This window comes from Perna viridis, chromosome 15, assembly GCF_037379345.1.
Source record: "Perna viridis isolate PV_CMFRI_1.1 ecotype Kerala chromosome 15, ASM3737934v1, whole genome shotgun sequence".
Classification (NCBI taxonomy): Eukaryota; Metazoa; Mollusca; class Bivalvia; order Mytilida; family Mytilidae; genus Perna; species Perna viridis.
The window spans coordinates 19,331,794-19,358,831 of record NC_142459.1 but is presented as its reverse complement, the minus strand read 5'-3'; the positions used below and the strand labels follow the sequence as shown (position 1 = coordinate 19,358,831).

At 33.8% G+C, this 27,038-nt stretch overlaps 1 protein-coding gene across 1 annotated transcript; it reads left to right on the top strand.

Moving 5' to 3' along the window:
• Window positions 1-523: 523 nt before the first annotated feature.
• LOC148597355 (uncharacterized) lies at window positions 524-2,913 on the top strand. The gene is made up of 3 exons (XM_088564477.1): window positions 524-798; window positions 2,074-2,239; window positions 2,822-2,913. Exons 1-2 carry the CDS (start codon window positions 525-527, stop codon window positions 2,235-2,237), a joined length of 438 nt encoding a protein of 145 aa, XP_088420603.1. The 5' UTR covers window position 524; the 3' UTR covers window positions 2,238-2,239; window positions 2,822-2,913.
• The last annotated feature ends 24,125 nt before the right edge of the window (window positions 2,914-27,038 follow it).

The window sequence follows — 27,038 nt, the reverse complement described above, 5'->3', positions numbered from 1 at the left end:
TTTAACAAAACAGTTCTCAGTTACCTTGAATTGTAAAAAAAAAATCCGTAATATGAATTCGTTGTGACCATCAATATGGTTTGAAAAGATTTTGTTCGTTTACCATGATAAGTTACAATACATCATTCGGTTTTTTTTTCTATTGACAGTTGTTTAAAGGTTTTTCATTTCATTTAAACAGACTTAAACACAAAAAATATATACTATCAGCTTAACGTTTGTGACTCTCAATTTGGGCGGTAAATACATATTTTTTACCACAGAAACAACGAAAAAAATATAAATCGGGGTCGAAAAGAATTATTCATTTCTGATTTTTATGTTTAGCAACATATGTTCATAGCAGAAAAATAGATAAAACATAATTTCAAGACAAAACTTGATATGAAACAATATTTGTAAATTTTTGACAAAATTAGTGCTTGAATGTTTCAATTCTTTTTCTCACATTTTCTCAATAAAAAACTCTGAACCAAAAATAAAACTGTTGTTTGATACAACTGTTAGCAATGGTCGCCAAAATGATGCTTCTTTGTGTTGTTATTTTCTTCATTCATAGCGGTAACTGTACCCCAATGATGGAAAGGTTCAGTGACATACCTGGAACTGGTGACGATAGAGGATTTGGTATTGGTGACATGGGTTCATCTGGAATAGGTGGAGATATGTATGGTATGAACAGATACGGAACGTCTTATATGGGAACGTACAATCCGGGATACCGAGGAGTTGATTCTGATTATAACATTGGATTTCTAGGAGACTACTCTGGTGAACGAGGATACGAGCGATCATCTGGTTTGCCTTTAAATATTCATTGCAATATTTTGTCATGCATTTCAATGTCATTTTATTTACGGGTATGCAAAAAAATAAAAAAATAAAACAATAATTCAAACAGATTGAAAAAAAAATGAAAATGTAATACTTTAAGTTGGAAGTGTTTTAGTCATTTGCGTCAAATTGCAAAGGTGATAAAAATCTAGACATAAAAGAAATTTTCCATTCCAAAGAAACTGTCGCGGAGTATAGTAAAAATACTTTCAGTGAAGATTAAGAGAGTAATCAAGGGAACCAAGGCTTTAGCTGTAATCAAAGGAATGTAATCTAGGGACAAAGAACAGACATGAAAAACAGCCATATACAACATAGAACATAAAGTAATTAAATTATACATACGAAGTAACAAAAGCAAATGAGCAACTCGGACTCCACTAAAAACTGGGAGCATGGACATGTTTGACTCTATTGATCAGGCGTTATTTATCTAGTCTTTAAATATCTTCATTAGTGTATGTATAATTATATATCATCGTACGTAATGACGTCACAACCTACAATAACATTGTGATGTCATTAATTACGTTCAATTTTACACTTACGACTTTTTGTGAAATCGACACCAGAAGAATAATTTGCGAACATTAGCTAGCTAGTACAATCAATGAATGTTCAATGGTCTGTTTATGGCTATGTTTACTAGTTGTTTAGAATTTTTACGGTAAAGGGCGACACTTAACCTCTTATAATGAGTTTCAAAATCAGACATTTGTGCTAGAGAGGAAAACATTCAGCCAGTTAGCAAAAATGAAAGATCAACATTATATTATTTAACTTTTAATCATTGCTTTTGTGCTATCATTTTGTCTTCAACATCTTCTATTTTTCATGGTGAAACATTCATATTTCGATTAAAATAACTTTAAAAGGCTTTATGTAGCAGTCTTTGTAAGAATCGAGAAATTCTGTAATATATGACACACACAAAAAAGACTAAATATTTTTATTATTTTTGTTCAACAGTGAAAATCAAACAGTTTGTTTTGTAGTTTAGTTTCATTTACAGAGTTATCTCCATTATTTTTGAATTCTACAATGCACACTATATATGTTTTATCTCCTAAGGAGAAAGGTTAAATTGAAAGCTAAATTTCAATTTCTGTTTACTACAACATTGTAAACAGAATATCAAAATATAACTATGGTTTTCGAACCACAAATCATATTTTGCATGATTCATACCTGGATTGTTACTTAAATGACGTTTCATTGTTTATATAATTTATATTTAAGGACGATGGTGGTGCACGTGCCGTAAAGGAGGCTGTCGTTGGAACGAATGGCGTGTGCGAAACACATGCCAAATTCCATTCTTTCCATGGTTCTTTAGAACATGTTGTAGATGGCTTCCTAGTTGGCAAACTAATAATTTTGGTTCCGATATTATTAGGAATTAAAGGTTTGTATAACGTAAGGAAATAGAAAATTGATCAAAAGTAACTTGACAGTAATCAAAGAACATAAACTCGAATAAACAATGATAACAGTACTTTGTTATCAATTAACATGTTTTTTTAATATAATTTTACCCTTTCTTTTAACTCTTTTTCCCCTTACATTTTTGAGTAAATGAGACACCGAAAAAGGTGTGTTGAGGAATTTTTATTAATAAAAATGTATTTGAGTTGTTTAAAAATCTGTGATTTTTTTTTCTGTGGAAAACAAACACAATAAAATGTTATACAAAATTAAGCACCATTCTGTATAAGAATCAGGCAATGAGTGTCTCATCATTTTTCTCACTTCGGTCTTTTTTTGCCTCAAGTATATTCAAATACATCTAGAAAACAACTGAACGGTTATTCAAATTTACACTTTAATTTGTAATTAACTACATTTGGTAGTACGTATGAGTATTTTCAAAAATACCACCATATAGTTTAAAGAAAATTTTTTTTACAATGACAAAAATGCTAATTATTTTTCATTTGCATTATGACAATTGTATATATTGTGTTTAAATATCGCTTTTCTGTTACAGGTAAAGACAACGAGTTTAAAGGACACTGTGTTTAATTAAACTTTAAATGTTTAAATTTAACAATAAAGCATTTCAATCATTTCCTTACTGAGGAATGTAATTATTTTTTTTCTTTAATAACTACATTAATATATTCTGCTTCCCATTTGCCGTGAAAAACATGTTGTAAAAGTAGTAAATAATGGTTGTAAAAGTTAACGATTCAGCAATGGATCCCGAAAAGCTACAAAAAAAAGTAGATAAGCATATAGGTCTGAAAGAGTAAAAAGGGAACCAAGGTTATAGCGGTAATCAAAATAATGTAATCCAGAGACAAAGACCAGACATAGAAAATAGACGTACACAACAAAGATCATAAAGTAACTAAAATCATACATACAAAATAACAAAAGCAAATGAGCAACTTGGACTCTACTTAAACCTGGGAGTATGGACCAGGTGAACCGGTAGGGTAAGCGTCCTCTGCTTTTCTAGAAACACCTGCCCAGTTGCTGATAAAAAGTCCGGGGTAGACGAAAGAGGAAAGGAAAACTATGACACGTTGAACAAATCAGTTTTCATGGCGCAGGTGAAAATTGTTATGTGTGTATCTTGTTATCTTTAAGTTCCATTTATTCATTAAAATTCAACATAAACAATCACCAGTCAAATTACACACAACAGTTCACCAACACAAACGACATAGGCAAAAATAAATCAAATTGAACATCAATACCCCTGAGTGTGTTAAATTACTTACAATATTAAAAAAAGCGAGACGTTACACGCATTGCCGTGTTAGGATTACCCCTACTTGTGTTATAAGTCATTATCTTATTTCAACAAAAATTACTTACCTACTATGTACTATCTATACAAAGCAACATACCACATTTGGGGAGTCCGGATATTTCTGACGGTTATTTTCTTAATTATTTCATTAAAAATAATTAACGGAAATGGAGAGCAACAAAATTCGCTAACATCATACGACCAATCTACAGGAAGTCAAGTATCAAGTTTGAAAAAAAAAGTACATCCACTTTAATCCCAAATAAACGCGTGGAAACTCGGACGGTTAGATGAACAAGTTTATTGCAATATACCACTCGTTGAGAGGGATTGTATAAAAGGAAAGCAGCGAAGAAAGAAAGGGACAAATCATTGAGAAAGTAATTTTCTAATTCCTTTATTTTATGAGTTATTGTTAAACACGTGAACGGACGGACGGACAGACGGGCGTCTTCCCATATCACTTCCGCTTTCAGGTTCATAAATTTTATTTATTTTGTTGGGGATTAACGTCCGAGCAGCAATATTTCAGCTATATTCAGACAATGAAAATGAAATGGATGATAAAATGAACATGAAATGATAAAAAAAAGGATGGGTCACAAGGATAATAGGGTCGACAAATTTTGATTGCCACTAGAAAAAGGGGGGATGGGTAAGGTCGGGCAATTTAGCCTCCTGTGGCGGAGCGCAAAGGTTCCTACTTCTATCGAATACCACAGCAGGGTTCTTTAACGTGCGAGGAACGTGGCATCTTTCTCAACAGGGTGCACCACTATGGTTTGCGGTCAGGTTTTCCGTATTATAGCCTGACAACCCCAGCATGTAACACGCCAGGGGTACCCCATTCCACCACCTGGGGCACACATCCCAGTTGCTCTATGGGCAGAGCGCCTAGTCCCCGGCTAGGTTTCTGAGTACTATTTAGTCGCCTTAGACGACAAGCTTAGCACTGCTGCAGGACTATTCTTTTAACACCCGGACCTGCACGGGGATCAGGTTCATAAAACATATAAATATAATAAAAGTGATCAGTGTGAAACCTTAAAACCTTGAGCGACTATGAAGAAAGAAAAATCATCAAAGTATGATTTTTTAACGACACGTGGACGGACTGGCAGACAGACGAACAGGCGGGCATCTTTTTTGGTCTCGTTCTACATGAAGTCAGCTTGTACTAGGCAGTGGTTCAAATAATACATTATATAGTTTAAACATATTTTATTTGCATATAAACAAAAGGGATTGAACAAAAGTGAATCACACTTACGAGGTTCTCTCCTAAATACAATATAATATACAATAACAAAATGACATTGAGCATGCATCAACTGTGTATACTTATAATAATCAGTTAAATTTAAAGATAGAAAATAAAGAGAAAGAAATAGAAAAAAAATTGACAGAAAAGTAGTGGTGATGATGAAGGTGATGATGGTGGTAGGAGAGTGGGTACACAAAGTAATATCTTACAAGTTATTAGACAACAGAAAATCTCTCAGAATCTTTGATAAAGGCTAGAACGTGCTTCAATAAACTTATGTTTTGATCATATGTTAATTCCAAACTACCACGTGTAAGAAGTTCAACATCTATTGTTAAAGTATCAGGAATCCAGTTAATGTGGTTTAAAAGGCGTGCTCTTATTTCATCATATAACGGACAATGAAAAAAGAAGTGATTAACATCTTCCATTCTTCCGCATCTACAAAAAGGTGCATCCACTATATTCATTCTGTGCAAGTCATGCTTTAAGGAAGATACAGAATGTCTTAGCTGGGTCAGAATAATATTTAGTTTCCGTGGACCAAAAGAAAAATGCTTTGGAACTTGCAAGATATTTGTATTACTTTTAAAAGCGGGCTTGAACTTAGAAATTGAATCTAGTTCTCTTGTGCAGATATCGAGTTTATTCCATTCTTTAATTGTAGAAGGAAAAAACGACTCGCTTGTCACAGATAGTCTACAAAAAGGCTGCATAATGTCATTTCCATTTCTAAGTGGGTAATTTGTAAGTGACTGGATTTTAGGTGGAATTAGATCGCATAGGTATGCAGGTGCATTTTTATGTTCGATATTATACATCATGTTTAACTTTCTCCTATTACGTCTCACTTCTAATTTTTCCCAACCAGTTTCTCCGTAGAGTTTTTCTGAGTTGGTGAAGATAGGTAAACCTGTCACTATTCTAGCAGCTTCCAATTGAAGTCTTTCTAATTTAGACGAAAGACAAACCCCACAATTATCCCAGACTTCAGGAGCATATTCTAGTATGGGTCTAATGTAAACTAAGTATAATTTCTCTAATGTATTACGGTTAAGTTGGTATTTTAGCTTTCGCAAGATATTCAAGTGTTTTTTAACACTAGTTACAACGTTTTCAATGTGATCGTTCCATTTAGCATTGCTACTAAATGTAACACCAAGATGTTTGTGACAATCTGTGATTGGAACGCTTGTACCGTTTAAGGAGAAATGAAAATCAGGCTTTTCGATGTTTGAAAATACCATAATCTCAGTTTTGTCCGGATTAAATGACGTAAGCCATTTGTTTGACCATTTGTCCAGTTCCACCAAATCATGACTGATAACAGAAAATATCTGCTCTCTATCAGAGTCAGAGTAACTGAAAGAAGTGTCATCTGCATACAGTCTGCACAGAGATGTCAAATTCCCTGCAATATCGTTTATGTATATTATAAAAAGGAGAGGACCGAGGACCGAGCCTTGAGGAACTCCAGCCGACAGAGAGCAGCTGTTAGAGGATGATGTGTTTAGAATCACCTTTTGACGTCTATCTAATAAATAACTTTTAAACCAGTTAACAAGATTTCCTGATATACCATACGAATCTAGCTTACACATAAGACCTTTATGCCAGACTTTATCAAAAGCTTTGGAAAAATCGCAAAAAACAAAACAGTTAATTTCTTTTTTCTCAAGTGAATTTAGGATGTTACTATAAATTTCAAGTAGTTGGTGGACAGTCGAATGTTTTGGAAGAAAACCAGATTGATATTTGTAGATGAGATTGTTGCTGTGAAGATGGTTGTACACATATTTGAAAATTATTCTTTCCATTACTTTTCCAACACAACTTATTAATGATATGGGTCTATAATTGGATGGTAAAGATGTATCACCCTTCTTGAAGAGAGCAGTCACATTTGCCAATTTCCAACTAGTAGGAAATTTGCATTGCTGAATAGATTTATTAAAAATTTTTCTGCAATGGGAGAGCGAATTTATCAGGACACAGCTGAAGCATTTTATGACTGATAACATCGGGTCCAGATGCTTTATTTGGTTTTAGAACCTTAATAATATCAATAATTTCAGACTCTTCTACATGTACGTCCGATAATTTATGATTTGTTCGGTTTTGAAATTCCGGGACTTGATGATTTTCTTCATCCAATTTAGTGATTGAACAGAAATATTTATTTATTTAGTAATGCACACTTCTCGTCATCTGCATATGCTATATCATTTAAATCCTGATCGTTTATAATATTCTGAAGTGGGGGTATAGAGTTGGAACCTTTGTTTGACTTAATCAACATTTTCATTATTTTCCAGTACGCTTTGGGGTTGTTAACATTTTCTAAAATGAAATTGTCCAAATTACTTTCGAATTTTTCTTTTGCTGATTTTTTAAGATTATTAACTCTATTTCTCTGCCTCTTGTACTTAAGAATGTCATCGTCGGTTTTTGATTTTAATGCCCTTTTCCGTAAACGGTCACGTTTTCTTATTTCCCTTCTTAATTCGTTATTAAACCACGATTTGTCATTTCGTCTGATGGTAACTTCCCTAGTTGGAATGGACCTCCCCGCGACGGCCAGAAATGTTTCTGTAAATATATCAGTCATTTGATCTACATCTGTACCGTCGGGAAGGAGGGCATTCCAATCCAGAGCCTGTAAATTCCGAATCTGTACCTGTTGGACGATAAACATTACATAATAGAAATTTTTGACCCTTTGCAATAATTTCGACCCAGATAGTTTCATCAACATCTTTTTCCAACATATTCATTCGTTTTACATGGATATTTTCCTTGGTTAATATCAAGATACCGCCACCGAACGCATTTCTATCTTTTCGATGAATGGATTTAGAAAATGATTCTAAATGGATTTCTTCGTCCTTAATGTTTGGATCTAAGTGTGTTTCTGTGATGGCAATAATATCAAATCTTTACAAAACAAGTTTAAGAAATTAAGTTTGTTTCTGATACTTCGGATATTGATGTTACATATCGATAGTGAGTTGTCGGTGACCGATGACCTAGTAGATGATCCTGGACCAGGGTTCATCTCTATGTTACCGATGATCAAAATAAAATGGAGTACAAAAAGCAGAAAAACAATGTCAATATTAGGATTAACTGACTGCAGGATGGACAGATTGACGACGAGAAATGTACATTTTAGATTAATACACAACAAATCAAAGAAGGTGGATTTTGACGGTTTTAGTGGCCCAGATTTGACAAATCTTCTGTTGTTGAATATACCAATGGCTGCCCTGTAAGTACTAAGGTCACTACCCATCATCTAACACAGGGACAGATATAAGGTAAGTTACCTCAGTACAGCCATGGTTATAAAGTGTAACCCGTATCAAATCATCATCACCAAGAGAAAAGATAAACAGATATAAAAATGTACAAAGAGAAACAATATAAAACACAAGATATGGAGACATATACAGGTAAAAGACAAATATCATTTCATTGGGGAATTTAGGGATCATTTTGAGAGATTTTCACGAACACAGAAATGCATTAAAATATGGTAAATCATAAAAGCTGAAAATTTGTATAACTACATGTACTTGTATTTAGTAAATTTAGATATAAAGCATCATTCTAAATAATTGCAGAGATATATCCATCACAATGCACATCGTACCCATTGAATGGTTTTGTCAGGATTGACAGATCCGCAGAACTGCAACAGCAGAGGTCTAGGACATGTGTTACAGTTCTTCAGGCCTAGCAGCAATCCAAAATCAAAACAAAGTACAAAATACATTACGATGGAAAATACATAAACTACAATATAAAAATATATTTTAGAATAATTCTGAACACGGACTACAGTAACTACAAAACACAAACAAAATGAATTATTCGGGTATCATGAGTAATTTTGAATGCAATACCATGATATTTTGAATTCAAATGACATTATATTTCATTCATACACATCAAGCAGCATTTGTTTTGATTTAAATAGCAGAAATGAATGATATACACTTGGTACTTATTATATACAATATATTAAATAACTACTGTTTTTTTAACAGTGTCTACAAGCAAGATATTGGTATTAAGATTATAAAACCTGGTTAATGAAATTATTCCAAAACGAAATCAACTACTTTTTGATTCGCCGGAAAAGATTTAACTCTTGAAATCGTTTTTATAATTAATCATAAAGTCCAGAGAATTTATGAAGTTGTCGAGGAAAAACAATGAGAAAATGAACATCTTTTAATCACACATGTGAAATTTTCTAGTCAAGGTAAGTGGTCTATTCTAAATTTAGCAACAGGAAAAACCCTATGGTGGAACAGGTGAGTATCAATAACCAGGTAACAATAACAATGAGAGATCACGTGTTTCACTTTGACGTGGATATTTTAGAACCAAATACACAGTTCTAATATTATAACATAAAGAGTACACAGACAAAGAAAGTATTTGGTTGACAGTTATGAATTGTTAATTTGGCAAAAGTTTATTAAGTTTCTACAAATTTATTGTTTATAATAACTAAGTTATTCTACACCATCATTGCTATTGTGGTCATCATTCCAGACACTTTATGACGGTGGTTGCTCCCGGATCCTTCGCTCTAGGTTGGAGATATCGTCATGACAGTTTATAATAAGCTTTGTACTATCTTCTGTACGCTTGACAAATATTCTGCCATCGAAGGTCCAGTAGGCCTCTATCTGATTGTCATTTTTAAGCTTGGCAATCCTCTTGACTAGACTTGTTCTGAACTGCGTCAAATTTTCAGAAATGAATGTACCGTTAGAGTCATTTTTCAGTGCTTTTTTATTGGAGTACACCAGATGCCTAGTCCTATAGGATATGAATCTGACAATCACCTGCGACTTACCATTGCGCACTTTACCGATGACGTGTGTTCGACCTATGTCCTGAAGTTGGATGTTCAGCTTCATTTTCATTTTACATTATATATATATATAGCATCGTTGGGAATTTTTCAGACCTTTATATATATATATGCACATGTAACGTGTAATTACAAGTGAAGAATTGGCATTTTTATCTTGATTAGTTCTTAGCTTTACATTTCTTATTCTGTACTGCTAGAAGTTACTACGATCAATGATTAATTTTCCGTTTAACGTTTTGTATTTTAATTTGGAGAAGGAAAGTTGATTACTTAAATTAAAAAAAAAGTAGAAGTTTAATGTTCGAAAACGATTGAAATAATACATTTACTGAAGTGACAAAAATGCTTAGGGATTTGTATTGCTTATTGTGTTTGAGGTTGTGAATTGTTTTTTTTCATCATATTTTTTTATTTGGTTGTTAAACATGCTCCAAGTTTTTAGTGGAGTCCGAAATGCTCATTTACTTTTGTTACTTTGTATGTATGATTTTAGTTACTTTATGTTCTTTGTTGTGTATGTCTGTTTTCCATGTCTAGTCTTTGTCCCTGGATTACATTCTTTTGATTACCACTATAACCTTGGTTCCCTTGATTACTCCTTAATAAACGCTGTATTCGTAAATGACAAAAGAATATCATTTAAACAATATTTAAGAGAAATTCACGTCGTTAATCTTTATTAGAAAATATATACAAACATATTTTTAAACCATTGGAAATCTAAATGACATATTACTATTGATGGAATTGTGCAAAAACTACAAACGAACAAATTTCAATAAAGATATATATTCAGACGGGATAATAATTGTAACTTATATCTCAAAATGTGGAGTTGTTGTCTCTAATTTCTGTTTTGTTATTATTGTTTCTTCCGATAAATTATGTGGATTTAAATGTACTAATCTTAATTAAATCCAAATTTAATAGACGTCATGTAATATGATAAAGATCGTGATAAAATATGTCGTGACCTTTTTGGGTATAATCAGTGACCTTTAGATGTATGTCTTCTAAGACAACGGCTTTCAACAACCAGTGTAGCTGACGTCTTGCAAAAAGTGCGAAATACCACATGCAGTCTTACTGGTTTTCATTGGGGTAAGTGCTTTCGATTTTGATGCGTCTTCGCTTTTAGCGTGTCCTCCGAATGTTGAATCTTGGTGGTATTATACCAATGTTGTCAAGTCAAATGATAAATCATCGATTGCATAGTTGGTATTACTACTTTTCCTTCATTACACAGGTTATATATTGTAAAACACTGTATTTTGCAATGAATATCATTTTAAAAGAACTATAAAGATGTGTTTGCTGACGATCTTTACTGATTTTAAAAATTTATTGAATAAGATAAAGTAAGCTGCTATAAATTGACATGGCAATTCTTGTGGTCCCGTGCAGGTCCGGGTGTCAAAAGAATAGACATGCAGCAGCGCTAAGCTTGTCGTAAAAGGCGACTAAATAGTGCTCAGAACCATAGCCGGGGGCTAGAGCGCTCTGCCCACAGAACAACTGGGATGTGTGCCCCAGGTGGTGGAATGGGGTACCCCTGGCGTGTCACATGCTGGGGTTGTCAGGCTATATTACGTAAAACCTGACCGCAAACCATAGTGGTGCACCGTGTTGGGAAAGATGCCACGTTCCTCGCACGTTAAAGATCCTTACTGTGGTATTCTCCCGGAGTAGGAACCATAGGGCTCCGCCACAGGAGGCTAAATTGCCCGACCCTACCCACCTCTCCCTATTTCCAGTGGCAATCAAAATTTGTTGACCCCCTTGTCCTTGTGTCCCATCCCTTTTACATTTCATCATTTCATGTTCATTTTATCATCAATTTCATGTTCATCGTTTGAATATAGCTGAAATATTGCTGCTCGGACGTTAAACCCCAACAAACAAACAAACAAACAAAAGTAATTCTTGTGTTCAATCGTACTAAAATCAGATAATAACAGTATAGTCAATGCACTATCTTTGGCGAAATATATTAACACGTCCAATGTATATTAGTTTACCATGTTCGCACGTTCATCTAACTTGCGTTATCGCCCTTTTATTGTAAAGCTAAGGCAATACTGCGAAAGTACTTTTATTTGTGGATTAGGGAAGAAACACAAATTTGTGGATTCTTGAATTCGTAGTTTTCAGTATACGAATTAATGCCGGTAACCAAATTTCGTGGTTTGGCCCATCAATGGAATTTTCACAATATATCGCAGAATTTTAAATAACTCATATACATTTTTATTAATTAAAATTCTTCAACATACCTTTTTCGGTGTCTCATGTGCGGAAAGGTCAAAATAAAATTTGAACTAGTTGGCAGTTATTTCTACCCTACTAGTTGTATACTTTTTCAATAAATGTAAAATAACAACGGTGAATAGAGTGTACTCCCTAAATTTATACCCTAATGCATCGTGTAATAGCATGAACGTTTCGACCTTCAAATTGATTTTTAACCAAATCTAAATAAAAGTTGCCCAATAAAATTATGTAAAAACGCATTATGTGAGTTTCATCGAATTCTATGCACCAGTGTATACGGATGAAGGATATCTGTAGCGCGGATTTCGAACGCCAAACGCTGTTTGGAGCTTGACAATATGACTGTTCCATGTTGTCAAGAACCGCAGGCAAGTAGTTAAAGTAGGCCATATTACTATGTCGTTATTTTCAAAATAATTTTGTTAGGAATATGAGCCTCTAATATTTGTCTTTTTTGTCAAAACTAATCCCTTATTTGTGCTTAGATTTACGTCGATATCCATGTATAAACGAATATGTTTCACTAGTAGGCCATATATTTACTGAAACGGCCAAAATGCACCGAACCTACACTGTATTTACTGAACATAAACTTGTCCGGTATAATTCATTAATTCAGTGCAAATTCAGTGCGTTTTACCCGTGTCGTGTTCAGTGTATTAAGTATAGGGTTCGGTGTGTTCAGCAGATCGCTTAACAAAAATCAGTACGTTAAGTAGCTGTTCAATAATGTTCAGAATTGAGTCCAATACTAAACAAGTCTGTTCAGTGTGATTCAGTATACGGAAATATTATCACTGCTATCTACCTTTGAATATATTTGTGGTGAGTGCTCGCATACGTAAGCTATTACAGATATATTAATCAAAAAGGAGAAAAAGATCAATTTTGCAAAAAAAAAAAAAAAAAAAATATTTCAACAGGTGTATAACAATACAGGGGATTAAGACTTCATAAAGGTGTATCACAATACAGAGGATAATAATTTAGGACAGTAAATTGAGTGGCTTGTTGATTTATTGACACGTTATTTACATGTATATAATACAACAGGTTTGACATCAATCTGAAATGAAAAACAAAATACTAGTAAGTCAAACATATCGAAACATATTTAAAAAAAGATTAATAAAAAAATACGCTTAGATTTGACAGATTTAAAAACGTATTTCCCCTTTTCCGCTGTTTAAAGCTTTATACTACTATTACAAAAAAAGTATTATTACATGTACTACTCGCCACTTTGCTCTGATGTCGTCCTTTATTTAGCTGTGCCTGAAGTTACACCTAATCCACGATATCTCGTTGACATCCCCATTGACATGTTGCTTTGGTAATTAGGTAGCCATTTACAACACGCTTAAAAGAACCATGGAAAGAACGGAATATGGCAGATGTTTTTAGCTCTTTGCTCTCCCCAAAGACAACCATCTTTACGACAGGTACACCACCATCTCACTAGAACACAATACGCAGTTTGAGATTATGTTCAAAATCTTTAAGTAGAAGTCTTTAAAAAATAAAACTGCAAGTGATGCATGTATGTCAAGTCGAGCTGTTTCCCCGTTCCAAGCCGAATACAAATATCTTCAATAATTTTCGACAATGTTCCTATATTGTTTTTATCCTGTTATATTAATAAATTGGTGCGTTTGTACATTTTTAAAATAAAATTTTACATGCATATCCCCTGAGGAGCCCCGATCGTTTAACCCGAAGAAAAAAATAAATATGCATGGCGCATGACTCAGTAAACATTCAAATTCAATCCGCACCATATAATCCGTGAAAGCTGTTTGAAGAAAATAAGCAATGTATTAACATTTATTTAATTCCAAGAGACAAATAAATTAAATGAACAATAAATACAAATATTTTGAATGTTGTAAAGTTGATTTTAAGAACATTAAAGTTTTGAATTTCGCGAGGAAGGTGCAAGCTGACTTGTTTCTGTTTGGTATATGGCAGTAGAGTTCAGGGGTGAAATTTGTGCACTAGTTTTTTTGGGATTTGAAATATTTGTTTGAGATTTTTGAAGAAGAGGAGGTAGTTGTATGGACAGATCTATAATGTAGTGTTCCTCTGATTCATTATCTTGGGGTTTAGGCAGTAATAAATCCAAGACCATAACAGTTTCCTGGTCATTTGTCTCTTCAAGTGTTTTATCATATTGTAATGCTTCAATTTCTTTAAGTGGGGACCAGTTTATGTTAAAATGTGACGGACACTCTGGCCCCGAGTACGACATGACTGAAATGACAGGGGAAGTCGTCTGCAAACTGATAATGAATCAAATCTGAACGAGATTTGGGATTTGCCATATATATGACGGTGAAAAAAATACAAACAAAATCATTATTTGGTTTACATAGAATCTTTTATTTCATTCAGGTGAAAACGAAACAAAACAGCAAAAAAAAAAAAAGATTAACCGGATATCGCAATTTTTTTATATCGTATCTATGGTGGCGGCCATGATTAATTTACGCATATCAGAAAAAAAGTAGTTCCTCCGATCACGTGAGTGGGAAGAGCCAGAAAGTCGATAACCTGCTAATGTACGGATACAGCAACAAAAAACAGTATCCCTTTACTCGTTTAACAAACAACCTCATTGCAGGATAAAATAACCAGTTTTTGTCATTCGGTTAAATTGTTTGACTTTTAAGATTAAATTCATTTATACATAAAACAATCATTTTGACAGAGCTTGTTTTCTCTTTAATGTGGAAAAGGAATGTATGACATTCCCACAAAGACAGATCTGCATACAGGAAGAACTTAAGAGTTATCAATCTTGGTTTGGTTGATTGTGGGAAATAGAAGAACTATCGTTAGATGACACAGAATTATATGAGGGAAAAACACTTCATTTATTCGCTGAGTTTCCGCATCATTAACGACCTTTCGTTGGCAGTGTCCAACTTTTAATGGAATATCATTTTATTACAAGTTGTAGACATGCAAATCATTTCTCTGCTAATAACAATAGTTATGCGTTTTCTAATATATTGTTTACTCTTTTCTACTCTATTAAATAAATACGGCATGCTAACCAAACGAGCTTCTAAACCTTCGAGTTCTTCCGAATCCCATATATCCACTCCTTGTCATCCCCATGTTGCCTCTGCTGCCATACCATTGGTCGGTATTAGGATACCATAATCCTGGACCTCTGCTAATATAACCTGGACCACGTGCAGCAAACATCCTTCTATCAAGATAACCTGGCTCTCTAGGGGCACCGATAAAATATTTTAGGCTACTTGGGCCACTAGGGCCACCGAAAGAATACCCTGGGCCACTACGTCTACCAATTGAATATCTCGGGTCGCTACCGCCAATATATTGTGACGAGTCAGGCATACCTCTTTTGCTGTATATTGAATTGAACCATCTTCTCCCAGGTTCTCCCTGTGGTGACGTAAAGCCTCCCTGTCGGTCTATCTCTCGGTCTTGAGGAAATGTACATATTATAGTGTGGACCATAGTAACGGCTATTAAGACGATCATGACCATCTTTGCACAAATTGATGGATACTTGGTATTGGTTACTAAGATTGCATAGCCGCTTTATATAAGAATGAAGTGTGAAAATGACCAAAAGCAACATTTTGAGCTAGAGTTCAAAATTGTAACATATCACACTCAATGGGTAATCAGGGTAGAATTGAACTTTTCACATTTTGAAAAAAAAACTTTTGCTGGCTTTGTTTGAGTTACATGTTTTACTAACTAAAGGCCTGGCATATAACATCATGTTATGAAAAAAATGAAGTCACCATTCGACGAACATTAAAAACACATGTTGTAAAAATGACTACAATATGTCCTTCCTATCAATGACATAAAAAACAGTTGAAACAAATAAAAAGGTTCAAAAGACTTATTAGGTCTTTGTTTAAATCTCACTTCCATTGGGCATTTGCTTATAAATATAAAATTATATCAGGGTATTAAAATGTTTTTATTATGTAATTGTATATATCTTGAAGCAAATTTTGAAGAAAACTGGACATATCTACGGTTTCTGCAGCTAATTTGTAAGCGCAATTACGGCTTGGCATAAATGGAAACACAATTGTTCCAATTTACATAAATGCAATTATACAATGATATACTTATTTTATTACTTTTTTCAATACCAACTAGCAGATCTATGGAGACAATTCCAATGCAGTCTTTGGTTATGAAACATATATAATGTACAAAATTGTGTGTTTGATCACAACCAGATACTTTGATATGCCATATTATTGAAAGATTACGTATTTGTAGGAAAAAATGAACTAACAAACAAAGGCTCTCATTTCTAAACTTCACGCATAACTTTTTAAATGTGTAAAATAACATGCTTGTTAGATAATGTTGTAAACAAGTAACTGTGTAGTGGATGAATACTTATGAACAATGCAGCATTTACTGAAAAGAGCGTACAAAAAAGACCACACAAAATGCTTTGCTAACTGCATTCGGTACAATGACCAGCCCCGTGCAGGTCCGGGTGTCAAAGGAATAAGCCTGCAGCAGCGCTAAGCTTGTCGTATAAGGCGACTAAATAATTCTCAGAAACCTAGCCAGGGGCTAGGCGCTCTGCCTACAGAGCGGCTGGGATGTGTGCCCCAGGTGGTGGAGTGGGGTACCCCTGGTGTGTTACATGCTGGGGTTGTCAGGCTATAATACGGAAAACCTGACCGCAAACCATAGTGGTGCACCGCGTTGGGAAAGATGCCACGTTCCTCGCACGTTAAAGAACCCTGCTCTGGTATTCGATAGGAAAAGGAACCTTTGCGCTCCGCCACAGGAGGCTAAATTGCCCTACCTTACCCATACGCCCTTTTTCCAGTGGCAGTCAAGATTTGTCGACCCTATTGTCCTTGTGACCCATCCTTTTTTTTTTCATTTCATGTTCATTTTATCATCCATTTCATGTTCATTGTCTGAATAAACCCCAACAAACAAACAAACAAACATACAATGACCAAAAATGAATTCTGGACAGATTTTAGTTCCTCATTCAGTTATTACTTATGACATCTTATTTCATTTCCACGTTTTCTCCGGTAGTTACAGGTTTTTCACAATGACTGCCTTGATACATTTGTTCCTTTGTTTGCGAATCATTCTGTTACTTATTAGATTTGTTAACATTTAAGTGCATGTTCAAAGTGTTACATCAAGTGCTTACAAAGTTTGATAGATAAATAAAACCCTTCTAGAGCATTATCATAGTATAAAAATTAAAAAGTGCAAATCACTTTCATAATTAAGGTGCTGATAAGGACAATATACATGTTTGCATGTTTTTCTTCATTTTAACACAACGAAAAAACACATCAATGTTTTTTTCGAGTTTTTGGTATATTGCGGACTATATTAATAAAATTACAAATATTACAACTTTTCGCATCTGTTATTATTGTTAAAATATAAAACTTTGTGTTAGAATTATCTTAATCTTTGCAGAGTGTGATCTATTAAAAGAAATAAAACGATGTTTTTATTTATTACAAACATGAAACCATTTATGTATTTTTTTTATTTTTCATCTATTTAAAACCTTTTGTCTACCTTTAATCAATAAAGAGGACAGATATTGACGAAGGTAGTCAAAATGGTATTCTTGTGTATTATGTTTACGAGTTTGATAAGTATTACAACATGGATATGACTGGCGTTATTAGATCGGATTGGTTCTGGTGCTAGTGGAGGCTATATATTTGACTTATCGATGAGAAGTAGCAGATCAGCTTATATTTCAGGGCGCAGGCCATAGCCACCGAGTATCGGTATCTATCCATTGGTAATCGATACAACAACTTCAATAGGAGAAGCCTATCAAACAGTGGGCCTTATCCACAAATTACTGGAGCCTTTCCGTTAATTATCGGGCTTCATCCATTAATAACTTCTCTCCTTTTGGATGTTAATATATCCACAAATAACAGAAACTATTCCACTCATTAGCAGAATGTTTTTACATATAAGCGGTTACTATCTCCTAGAAAGCGAAATACATACATCTATTTGCAGAACATATCAACCTTTCCGTTGAATGTAACTTATCCCCTAATAAGCGGTACTATGCTACCAATCAACCAAATTAGTTTTGGTAAGTTCTCAAATAATTGATAATGGAATACGGGAAATTAGATATAAAACGAAAGGCCACAGAATATATTGTCAAAATATCATATACAAATTAAATGAGAAGTCAATTGCCGGTAAGAAAACAAGGACACCATATATGCAAATGAGGTTAAAGTCATTTCCACAAGCAGTTTTAATCATAAGTTATTTCTTTTTAAATTGGTCTATTGATATATTGATAACCTGTAGTTGCTTAAAACTATAATCGATTTAAAAGTACAAATCATAATATTATCAAAACTGCAATGGGGATTCAGTGGGGAAAGTTTTTTTTGTTTTGTTTTAGTTTTGTTTTTTGTTTTTTTGTTTTGTTTTTTGTTTGTTTTTTGTTTTTTTTTTATCGCAATAAGTATTAATTTAATATACTGTATATTGGGGCATTTTCAGGTTAAATGTTGTCAGCAGTTGGAGATGGTTAGATGTAAATTAAACGTTTGCTGGGATTAATTTTGTTTTAAACGCGAACTAACCCTGTGTCAGTGGCCTTCTACAGAAATGAAAAAAAACTGTCATCAATTGGCGATCATAGAACCATCAACTGCATCAACTGAACTGTGGGCTGCATAGGCATTAGTCAAATATCTTTTTTACATTAGGAGGTAAATCTGAGGAATAAAGTTTCATTAAAAACGAGTAATTGTTTATGTGTCAAAATTGAAAAGTAAAACAATGTTTGTAATGTGCCTAATGGGGAATAAGAAACAGGCCGTGGGGTCGATTATGTTTTTTCATTGTTTTTTACAAGGATTAATTTATAAAATATCCACGAAAATTAGTACGTTTACAGTATATGATCTCTAACATCCCTAGAACGGGTGAATCAAAATAAATATACCGTGAAATTACAGTTTTTAATGCTAACTTTCAAACATTTCGTTAAACATGATTGATGATAGTGTACATAAATTTTGACTATAGATGGTAAATGTTTTACAGGTAAGCAAATTTGTTTAACATGTTTTATTATGCAATTTTCACAGCGTTTTTATTGCTAACTTTTATTACAACATACATTATTGATAAATGTATTATTTTTTAGGTTGACAAATTTTCAGGTAAGTAAAGGCACTTCAAGTGTCATTTCTACTACATAAAATAACTAAGTCATAAAGTGCTACAATGTCATAATCAATGTTATGGTTACCTCAACGTCTGCAGAAGTTTACTATTTTCCGTTTAACAGACACCTTTCTTGATATATTGAAAGAAAAAAGAAAATAAATAAAATGTTTCAATCATCACTTCAGTTTTCAGCATAAATATTCTTTAGAAGTTTGCTTATTTCACATTTCTTAAGATTTTAGTAGGCGCGCCTTATTTTCCATTTATGGAAAACGGCGTTGTTTACAAGCTCGAACATCTCACGGCACCCCCTCCCTTTTTAGCAAATTATTTACTCAGTGGTTCATTTGTATGTTAATATTACCCACATGATCATACTCATTTATACATTTACAACATTAAATCCTCCATGCGCGCGGTTATAATAAAGCACATCAGTGAAAGAAACACCGGATATCTTAATAGTATAACCCACTGCGTCACTTAATCCTGAATCTTAAAAAAGATAATTTGAGCGTTTGTAAACAAAAGTGAAACGAAAGTTGGACACGTGGTATGGCGGTTTTTCATCTCGCCCGACCTGTTCCACTCAACCGAATTTTTTGTGTCGTACATCAATCGAACCGGAATGAAATAAGGAATCTCTCCGTATCTGGCAAAGAAATCATGAGGGCTAGTGAAACAAAATAATCTTTCTCCGACGTTAACAGATTAATAAATTTCACCCCACAACATATTTCTAATGTGATTTTCTTGACTAAACGGGCGATTAATTTTTTTTTCAGCAAACTTCAGGACAAATTATCTTGTCAGATTTTAACAAATTTGGTTGCAATTAACAAGTCGGCAAAAGTATTTTATAGTTGAGTTGAAAGATGTGAGGAAATGATCACGTGATTCACAAGAGAAAATCCAAATAAATCGAAAGTAGAATAATCGCGTATTTTCAAACCTGTTTTATCAAAAAAACTCAATAGAAAAATGTTTAATAACAATTTTAGTCATTTTAAAATAGTTTTACTTTAGAATGCGACTTAAAATAATTTATTTATATATTTCACTTAAAACCGTCCTGCGTGGGAAAACCGAAACTTGAAATTTTTGTTCTCATCATGAAATAAAGCAATTGAAAACAAAACATGCCTCTTAGTAAATGTGGAATATTAATAAAAACATTGAATATACATCCCAGTTAATAACATCAGCTTACAAGTTACAAAAACATACAAAAAATCAGTTTTAATTATGTCTTATTAGCATGTACATATATAGATGGATTATCTTCCGTTTTGTTTGTTTGTTGGGGTTTAACGTCCGAGCAGCAATATTTCAGCTATATTCAGACAATGAACATGAAATGGATGATAAAATGAACATGAAATGATCAAAAAACAGGATTGGTCACAAGGACAACGGGGTCGACAAATTTTGATTGCCACTAGAAAAAGGGGGGATGGGTATGGTCGGGCAATTTAGCCTCCTGTGGCGGAGCGCAAAGGTTCCTACTCCTATCGAATACCACAGCAGGGTTCTTTAACGTGCGAGGAACGTGGCATCTTTCCCAACACGGTGCACCACTATGGTTTGCGGTCAGGTTTTCCGTATTATAGCCTGACAACCCCAGCATGTAACATGCCAGGGGTACCCCATTCCACCACCTGGGGCACACATCCCAGTTGCTCTGTGGGCAGAGCGCCTAACTCCCGGCTAGGTTTCTGAGCACTATTTAGTCGCCTTTTACGACAAGCTTAGCGCTGCTGCAGGCCTATTCTTTTAACACCCGGACCTGCACGGGGCGTTCAGACTATTAAGCAGCTAATGCATGACATTATTTTTGTGTGGCTGCACATAAAACATCAAACATCATGATCAATGCTGTTCTGTTTAGAATTTTATTTTGGCAGAATTAAACATAGTCTTACCAGTAAGGCATGTGCTCTTATGAATGTTTTGGATCTTTACTTGCAAAGCAAAATTCATCACTGAAATAAAGTGTTAACCAGACTAAAGTTGTATTTTTTTGGCACAAAACACTTCCTTTGCAGAGCAATATAGCTCAGGAGTTTAGTGGTCTAGTGCGATCATATGTTGGTGCTTCTTCTTAGCTTATAATGCTTCGCAATTTACATATAAATTATAACATTTGGTAATTGATCTTCCTTATATTTCCCCAAGGTTGTCCGAGATTTAATCGTTCCCTAAGGTTGCCCGAGATTAAATTATTCCCCAAGGTTGTCCGAGATTTCCACATTTTGCATTAAAAAAAGTGTTCTTTGATTCTTTTTTTTTCATTCTGAGTTTGCTTTCGATTAAGTATTTGAACTATATTTAGGAGCTGATCATGACGGTGGCCAGAGAAGCGATCAGGTGTGAATTATGGGTATTAAGTATAAACAAATAAAATAATCAACACTGGTTATTCTCAATAAAATCATTATTTCAAAACATGTTGAGACATATATTCAAAAAAAAATCCCCATGCAGGTCCGGGTGTTCTCTCGGCTGGAGAATGTTTGGAAATGAATTTACATCTAAGTGTGATTTTTTTTAAAAGTGGGAAAATTATGTAAATCGCTGTAATTCATATGATAAAGACCTATGTGAAATAAAAAACTAATATTGGTTACATAAGAAAAGGAAAATAAGGGAAATGGGTAGGGCGTCATATATTACTATATGCAGCGACCAAAGGAGAATTTGGTAAAAATAAGTCTGACATGCACAAATGGTGTAGTAAAGTGCATGAAGACAACAGGTCCAATGGTTATGATAGAAATATATAATTGTAATTTGTAATTTACTACATTTTGTAGTACTCTTGAGTATGTTAAAAAATACCAGCCATATAGTTTCATAATCAATGAATCGATATCAAACAAAAACACTCGTAAAATTATTGTAATGACAATCATGTTAATTATTTTTTCATTTGCATCATGTCTAACCTCAGCCTTCCACTACATGCACATTTTGTGTTTAAACATCGCCTTTTTTTTATTACAAGTAAAGAACACGAATAACAAGACACTGTGTTTATTTGAACTTAACATGTTTAATTTTAACAATAAAACATTTCGAATATTTCCACAGAGTTACTGTCAAATGCAATTATTTATTTTTTTAATAACTACATGGAAATATTCTGCTTCCTATAGAAAAAGTATATGGGTCAGAATTTTCATTTGTTTATCCTGTTACTTTAAAGTTCCATTTATTAATACAAATATCATAATTTATTTAAAAAAATCAACACAAGAAATCATCCGCGAAATCACACACAACAGTTGACCAACACAAGCAATATTCATCTGCGCAAAAATAAATCGAACTTAAACCAAAATCCCATTTAGGTGTTAAATTTCCTACAATATGAAGAAAAATGAAAAAAAGCGAGACGTTTCACACATTATCGTGTTAGGAATATCCCGACTTGTATTAGAAGTCAGTACCTTATAGCCAAACTAAAATTGCTTACCTTCTATATACTATCCATATAAAGCAACGTACCACATTTGACATCCATCTCCAGCATTTGGGGAGCGGAGATATTTGTGACGAATATTTTCTCAATCAGTACATTAGAAATAACCAACTAAACTAGAGAGCAATTTAATTCGCTCATACCATATGAACAATCAACATGGAGTCAAGTGTCAAATTTGAAACAAAAAAAAAATAACAAAAAAAAAAAAAATAATAAAAAAAACAAAAAAATATTGGTTCTATCACGGTGTTGTCAAATCAAAAGATTTGCCATCGATTGCATTGTCGGTATTACTACTTATCTTCATGACACAGATTATATCTTGTAAACGCTGTATTATTGAATGAATATCGTTTTTTAAAAGAACCCCAACAAATACCTTTACTGATTTTAAAGCGAAATGCATAAGATAAAGTAAGTTGCTTTAAATAGACAAGGTATTTCCTGTGTTCAACTGATTTATTCAACGGCTCATAGTTTCCTTTCCTCGTTTGGCTATCCCGGACTTGACGTTTTTTATGAGCAACTCGACGGATGTCTCTAGAAAAGCAGAGGACGCTTACCCTACCGGTGCACCTGGTCCATGCTCCCAGTTTTTAGTGGAATCCGAGTTGCTCATTTACTTTTGTTACTTTGTATGTATGATTTTAGTTACTTTATGTTCTTTGTTGTGTATGTCTGTTTTCCATGTCTGCTCTTTGTCCCTGTATTACATTCATTTAATTACAGCTATAACCTTGGTTCCCTTGATTACTCTTTCAATCTTACTAAAATCAGTTAATAACAGTATAGTTAATGCATTATTTTTGGCTTAATGTATTATCACATCCAATGTATAACAGTTTACCATATTCGCACGTTCTCCTTACTTGCATAATCAACCTTTTGTTGTAAAGCTGAGACAATACTTGAAAGTACTTTTATTCGTGCATTAGGGAAAAAACACTTTTTTTTGATTCTTGAATTTGTGGTTTTCAGTATACATATTAACGTTGATAACCAAATTTCGTGGTTTGGCCAAACCCATGAAAAACCACGAAAATTAGTACCCACGAACAATAGTGTTTTCATAGTATATACATGCACTATAGTAATAAACAAAAGAAAAAGAAATGTCTTCTCACCAGCTAAATTGTTAGGTTTATCTGAGTACCTCTACGGATCAGACGTGTATAAGGTATGGCACATGAAATAAGTAAAAATACAGACATTTTATTGCTTAATCCAAAAAGTTGTACTTCATAGACTTAAGAAGTTAATGTCAAAGTGTTTGTAAAGTTTGTCTTTTTTTTAAGATATTCATAGTTAAAATTAGTTAAAACGCAGTATGAAAAATGGTGGACCAAAAAAATTTTCCGAACTTTTCCTTATGAAAGCAGTCACAAAATATCTACGTCACCGATGCTTCAGTATAAATTTACATTGCTTTCCAGTTGTTTTCCAGATGTATTTGAATATATTTGAGGCAAAAAGACCGACTCGAGAAAAATGATGTGTCATGCACTCATTGCCTGATACTTACACAGAATGATACTTAATTTTGTATTGCATTATATTGTGTTTGTTTTCCACAGAAAAAAAATCAGAATTTAAAACAACTCAAATACATTTTTTTTTTATGAAAATTCAACACAAATTTTTCGGTGTATCATTTGCGGAAATGTCATTATGAAATGTAAAGTAGTTGGCGATTAATAACACCCGATTAGTTGTATACTATATTAATAAAAGTATAATAACTGAGGTGAATAGTCCCTATATGTATACCCTGATGCTTCGTGTGATAGCATGAAAGTTTCAACCTTCAAATTGACTTTAAAACAAATCTAAATAAAAGTTGCTTAATGAAAATATGTAATAACGAATTTAGTGAAAGTTTCTGTCCATGCACCAGTGTATAAGAATGAGTGATGTCTGTGGCGTGTATATTGGATTTTAAACGTCAGACGCTGTTTGAAGTTTGAAAATATGACTGCTCCATGTTGTCAAGAACGACAGGCAACTAGTCAAAGTAGGTCATATTACTATGGCGTTTGTCAAGATAATTTTGTTAGAATATCAGCCTCTGACGTTTGTCTTTTTTGTTAAAAAGATCATTTCAAAAATAATCCCTTCTTAGCGTTACGATTTACGTAGGTACTCATGTATAAGAATATGCTTCACTAATAGGCCATATCTTGACTGAAACGGCATAGATGCACAGAACATACACTGAATCTACTGAACACAAAATTGTCCTGTATAATTCATTCAGTACAAATTCAGTGCGTTTTACCCGTGTCGTGTTCAGTGCATTATGTATAGTGTTCAGTATGTTCAGTAAATGAGTCCAGTACTAAACCAGAGACTTTTCAGTGTGATTCAGTATAAGGCAATAATATATTTGTTATCTCCCCTTGAATATGTTCGCTGGTGAGTGCTTGCATTTAAAGAAATATTCCCTCGTGAGTGCGCAAAATCATAGTCAGGCCTAGTGCGTCTTCGTACATATTAGACCGAACATGACAATAGATTGGTTAACTCGAAATAAATGACAGTAAAGGGATAAAATTGAACCATAAACTCATGAATATTGGGAAGAATTCAACAAATCATTTTACGTAAAATAATACAGAAGTATTAATAAAAAATGAAGGAAGAAAGATAAGTTTTGCAAGAAAACATATTTTGATTTTCGACAGTTGTATAACAATACAGTGGATTAAGACTTCATAAAGGTGTATCATAATACAGAGGATAATAATTTAGGACAGTTGATTGAGTGGTTTATTGATTATTGACACGTTATTTACATGTATATAATACAACAGTTTTGACATCAATCTGAAATGAAAAACAAAATACTAGTAAGTCAAACATATAGAAACATATTTTAAAAAAGATTAATGTTAGAAGATACGCTTAGATTTAACAGGTTTAAAAATACATTTTTTTTATTGAATTATGTTTTCCTGCTGTTTTAAGCTTTACACTACTTACTAGAATCTTTAAATGAACTAGACATATATCTAGACTTATGATTCAATTTCTATTTGTCGATAGAATAACAAATGAGCATATTAGAATAAAAAAACGAATTATTACATGTACTACTCGCTGCTTTGCTCTGATACTGTCCTTTATTTCGCTTTCCCTGACATTACACCAAATCCACGATATCCTGTTGACATCCCCATAGACATGCTGCTTTGGAAATTAGGTAGCTATTTACAACACGTTTGAAAGAACCATGGAAAGAACGGAATTTGGCATGTGTTTTTAGCTCTTTGCTCTCCCCAACGGCAACCACCTTTACGACAGGTACACCACCATCTCCCTACAACACAAGAATCAGTATGAAAATATGTTTACAATTTTCACGTAGAAGTCTTCAAAAATAAGACTGCAAGTGATACATGAATGTCAAATCAACGTACAGATAAAATAACCAGTTTTTGTCATTCGGTTGTTTTACTTTTAAGATTAAGATTGTGTGGTTTTTACATGAAATAATCATTTTGCTAGAGTTATCATTCTCGGTTTGGTTGATTAATGTTGAAAAGAAATGTATGACATTGGCAGAAGGGCAGATATACACACAGGAAGAATTATCGTTAGATGACGAAAAATTATATGTGCGAAACAAACCTCATTTATTCGCTGAGTTTCCGCATCATTACCGACCTTTCGTTGGCGGTGTCTAATTTTTAATTGAATAGCATTTTTGTAACAAGTTGTATACGTGCAAATAATTTCTCTCTAATAACAATAAAACTATGCGTCTTATAATATATCGTCATACAATCTATTCTACTCTATTCTATCCTTGTGTGGTTGAAAGATACATGAGGCATGCTTACCAAAGGAGCTTCCAAAACCGAGAGTTCTTCCAAATCCCATATATGCACTCCTTGTCATCCCCGTGTAGCCTCTGCTGCCATACCCTTGGTCACTACTTGAATACCCTTGGTCGTTATAAGGATACCAAAATCCTGGGCCTCTGCTAATTTAACCTGGACCACGTGCAATAAACATCCTACTATCATGATAACCTGGCTCTCCAGGTGCACCGATAGAATACCCTGGACCACCTTGGCCACCGAGAGAATACCCTGGGCCATTAGTGCCACTGAAAGAATACCCACTACGTCTACCAATTGAATATTGGTCGTTACCGCTAATATATTGTGACGAGTCAGGCATACCTCTGTTTCTGTACATTGAATCGAACCATCTTCTTCCAGATTCTCCCTGTGGTGACGTAAAGCCTCCCTGTCGATCTATCTCTCGGTCTTGAGGAGATGTACATATTATAGTGTGGACCATAGTCACGGCTATTAAGACG

Bases quoted from the DNA above. Each gene is read 5' to 3' on its own strand.
- LOC148597355 (XM_088564477.1), top strand. From the start codon at position 525: ATGCTTCTTTGTGTTGTTATTTTCTTCATTCATAGCGGTAACTGTACC. The intron at 799-2,073 runs GTTTGCCTTTAA...TTTATATTTAAG, and splicing joins AGGATACGAGCGATCATCTG to GACGATGGTGGTGCACGTGC.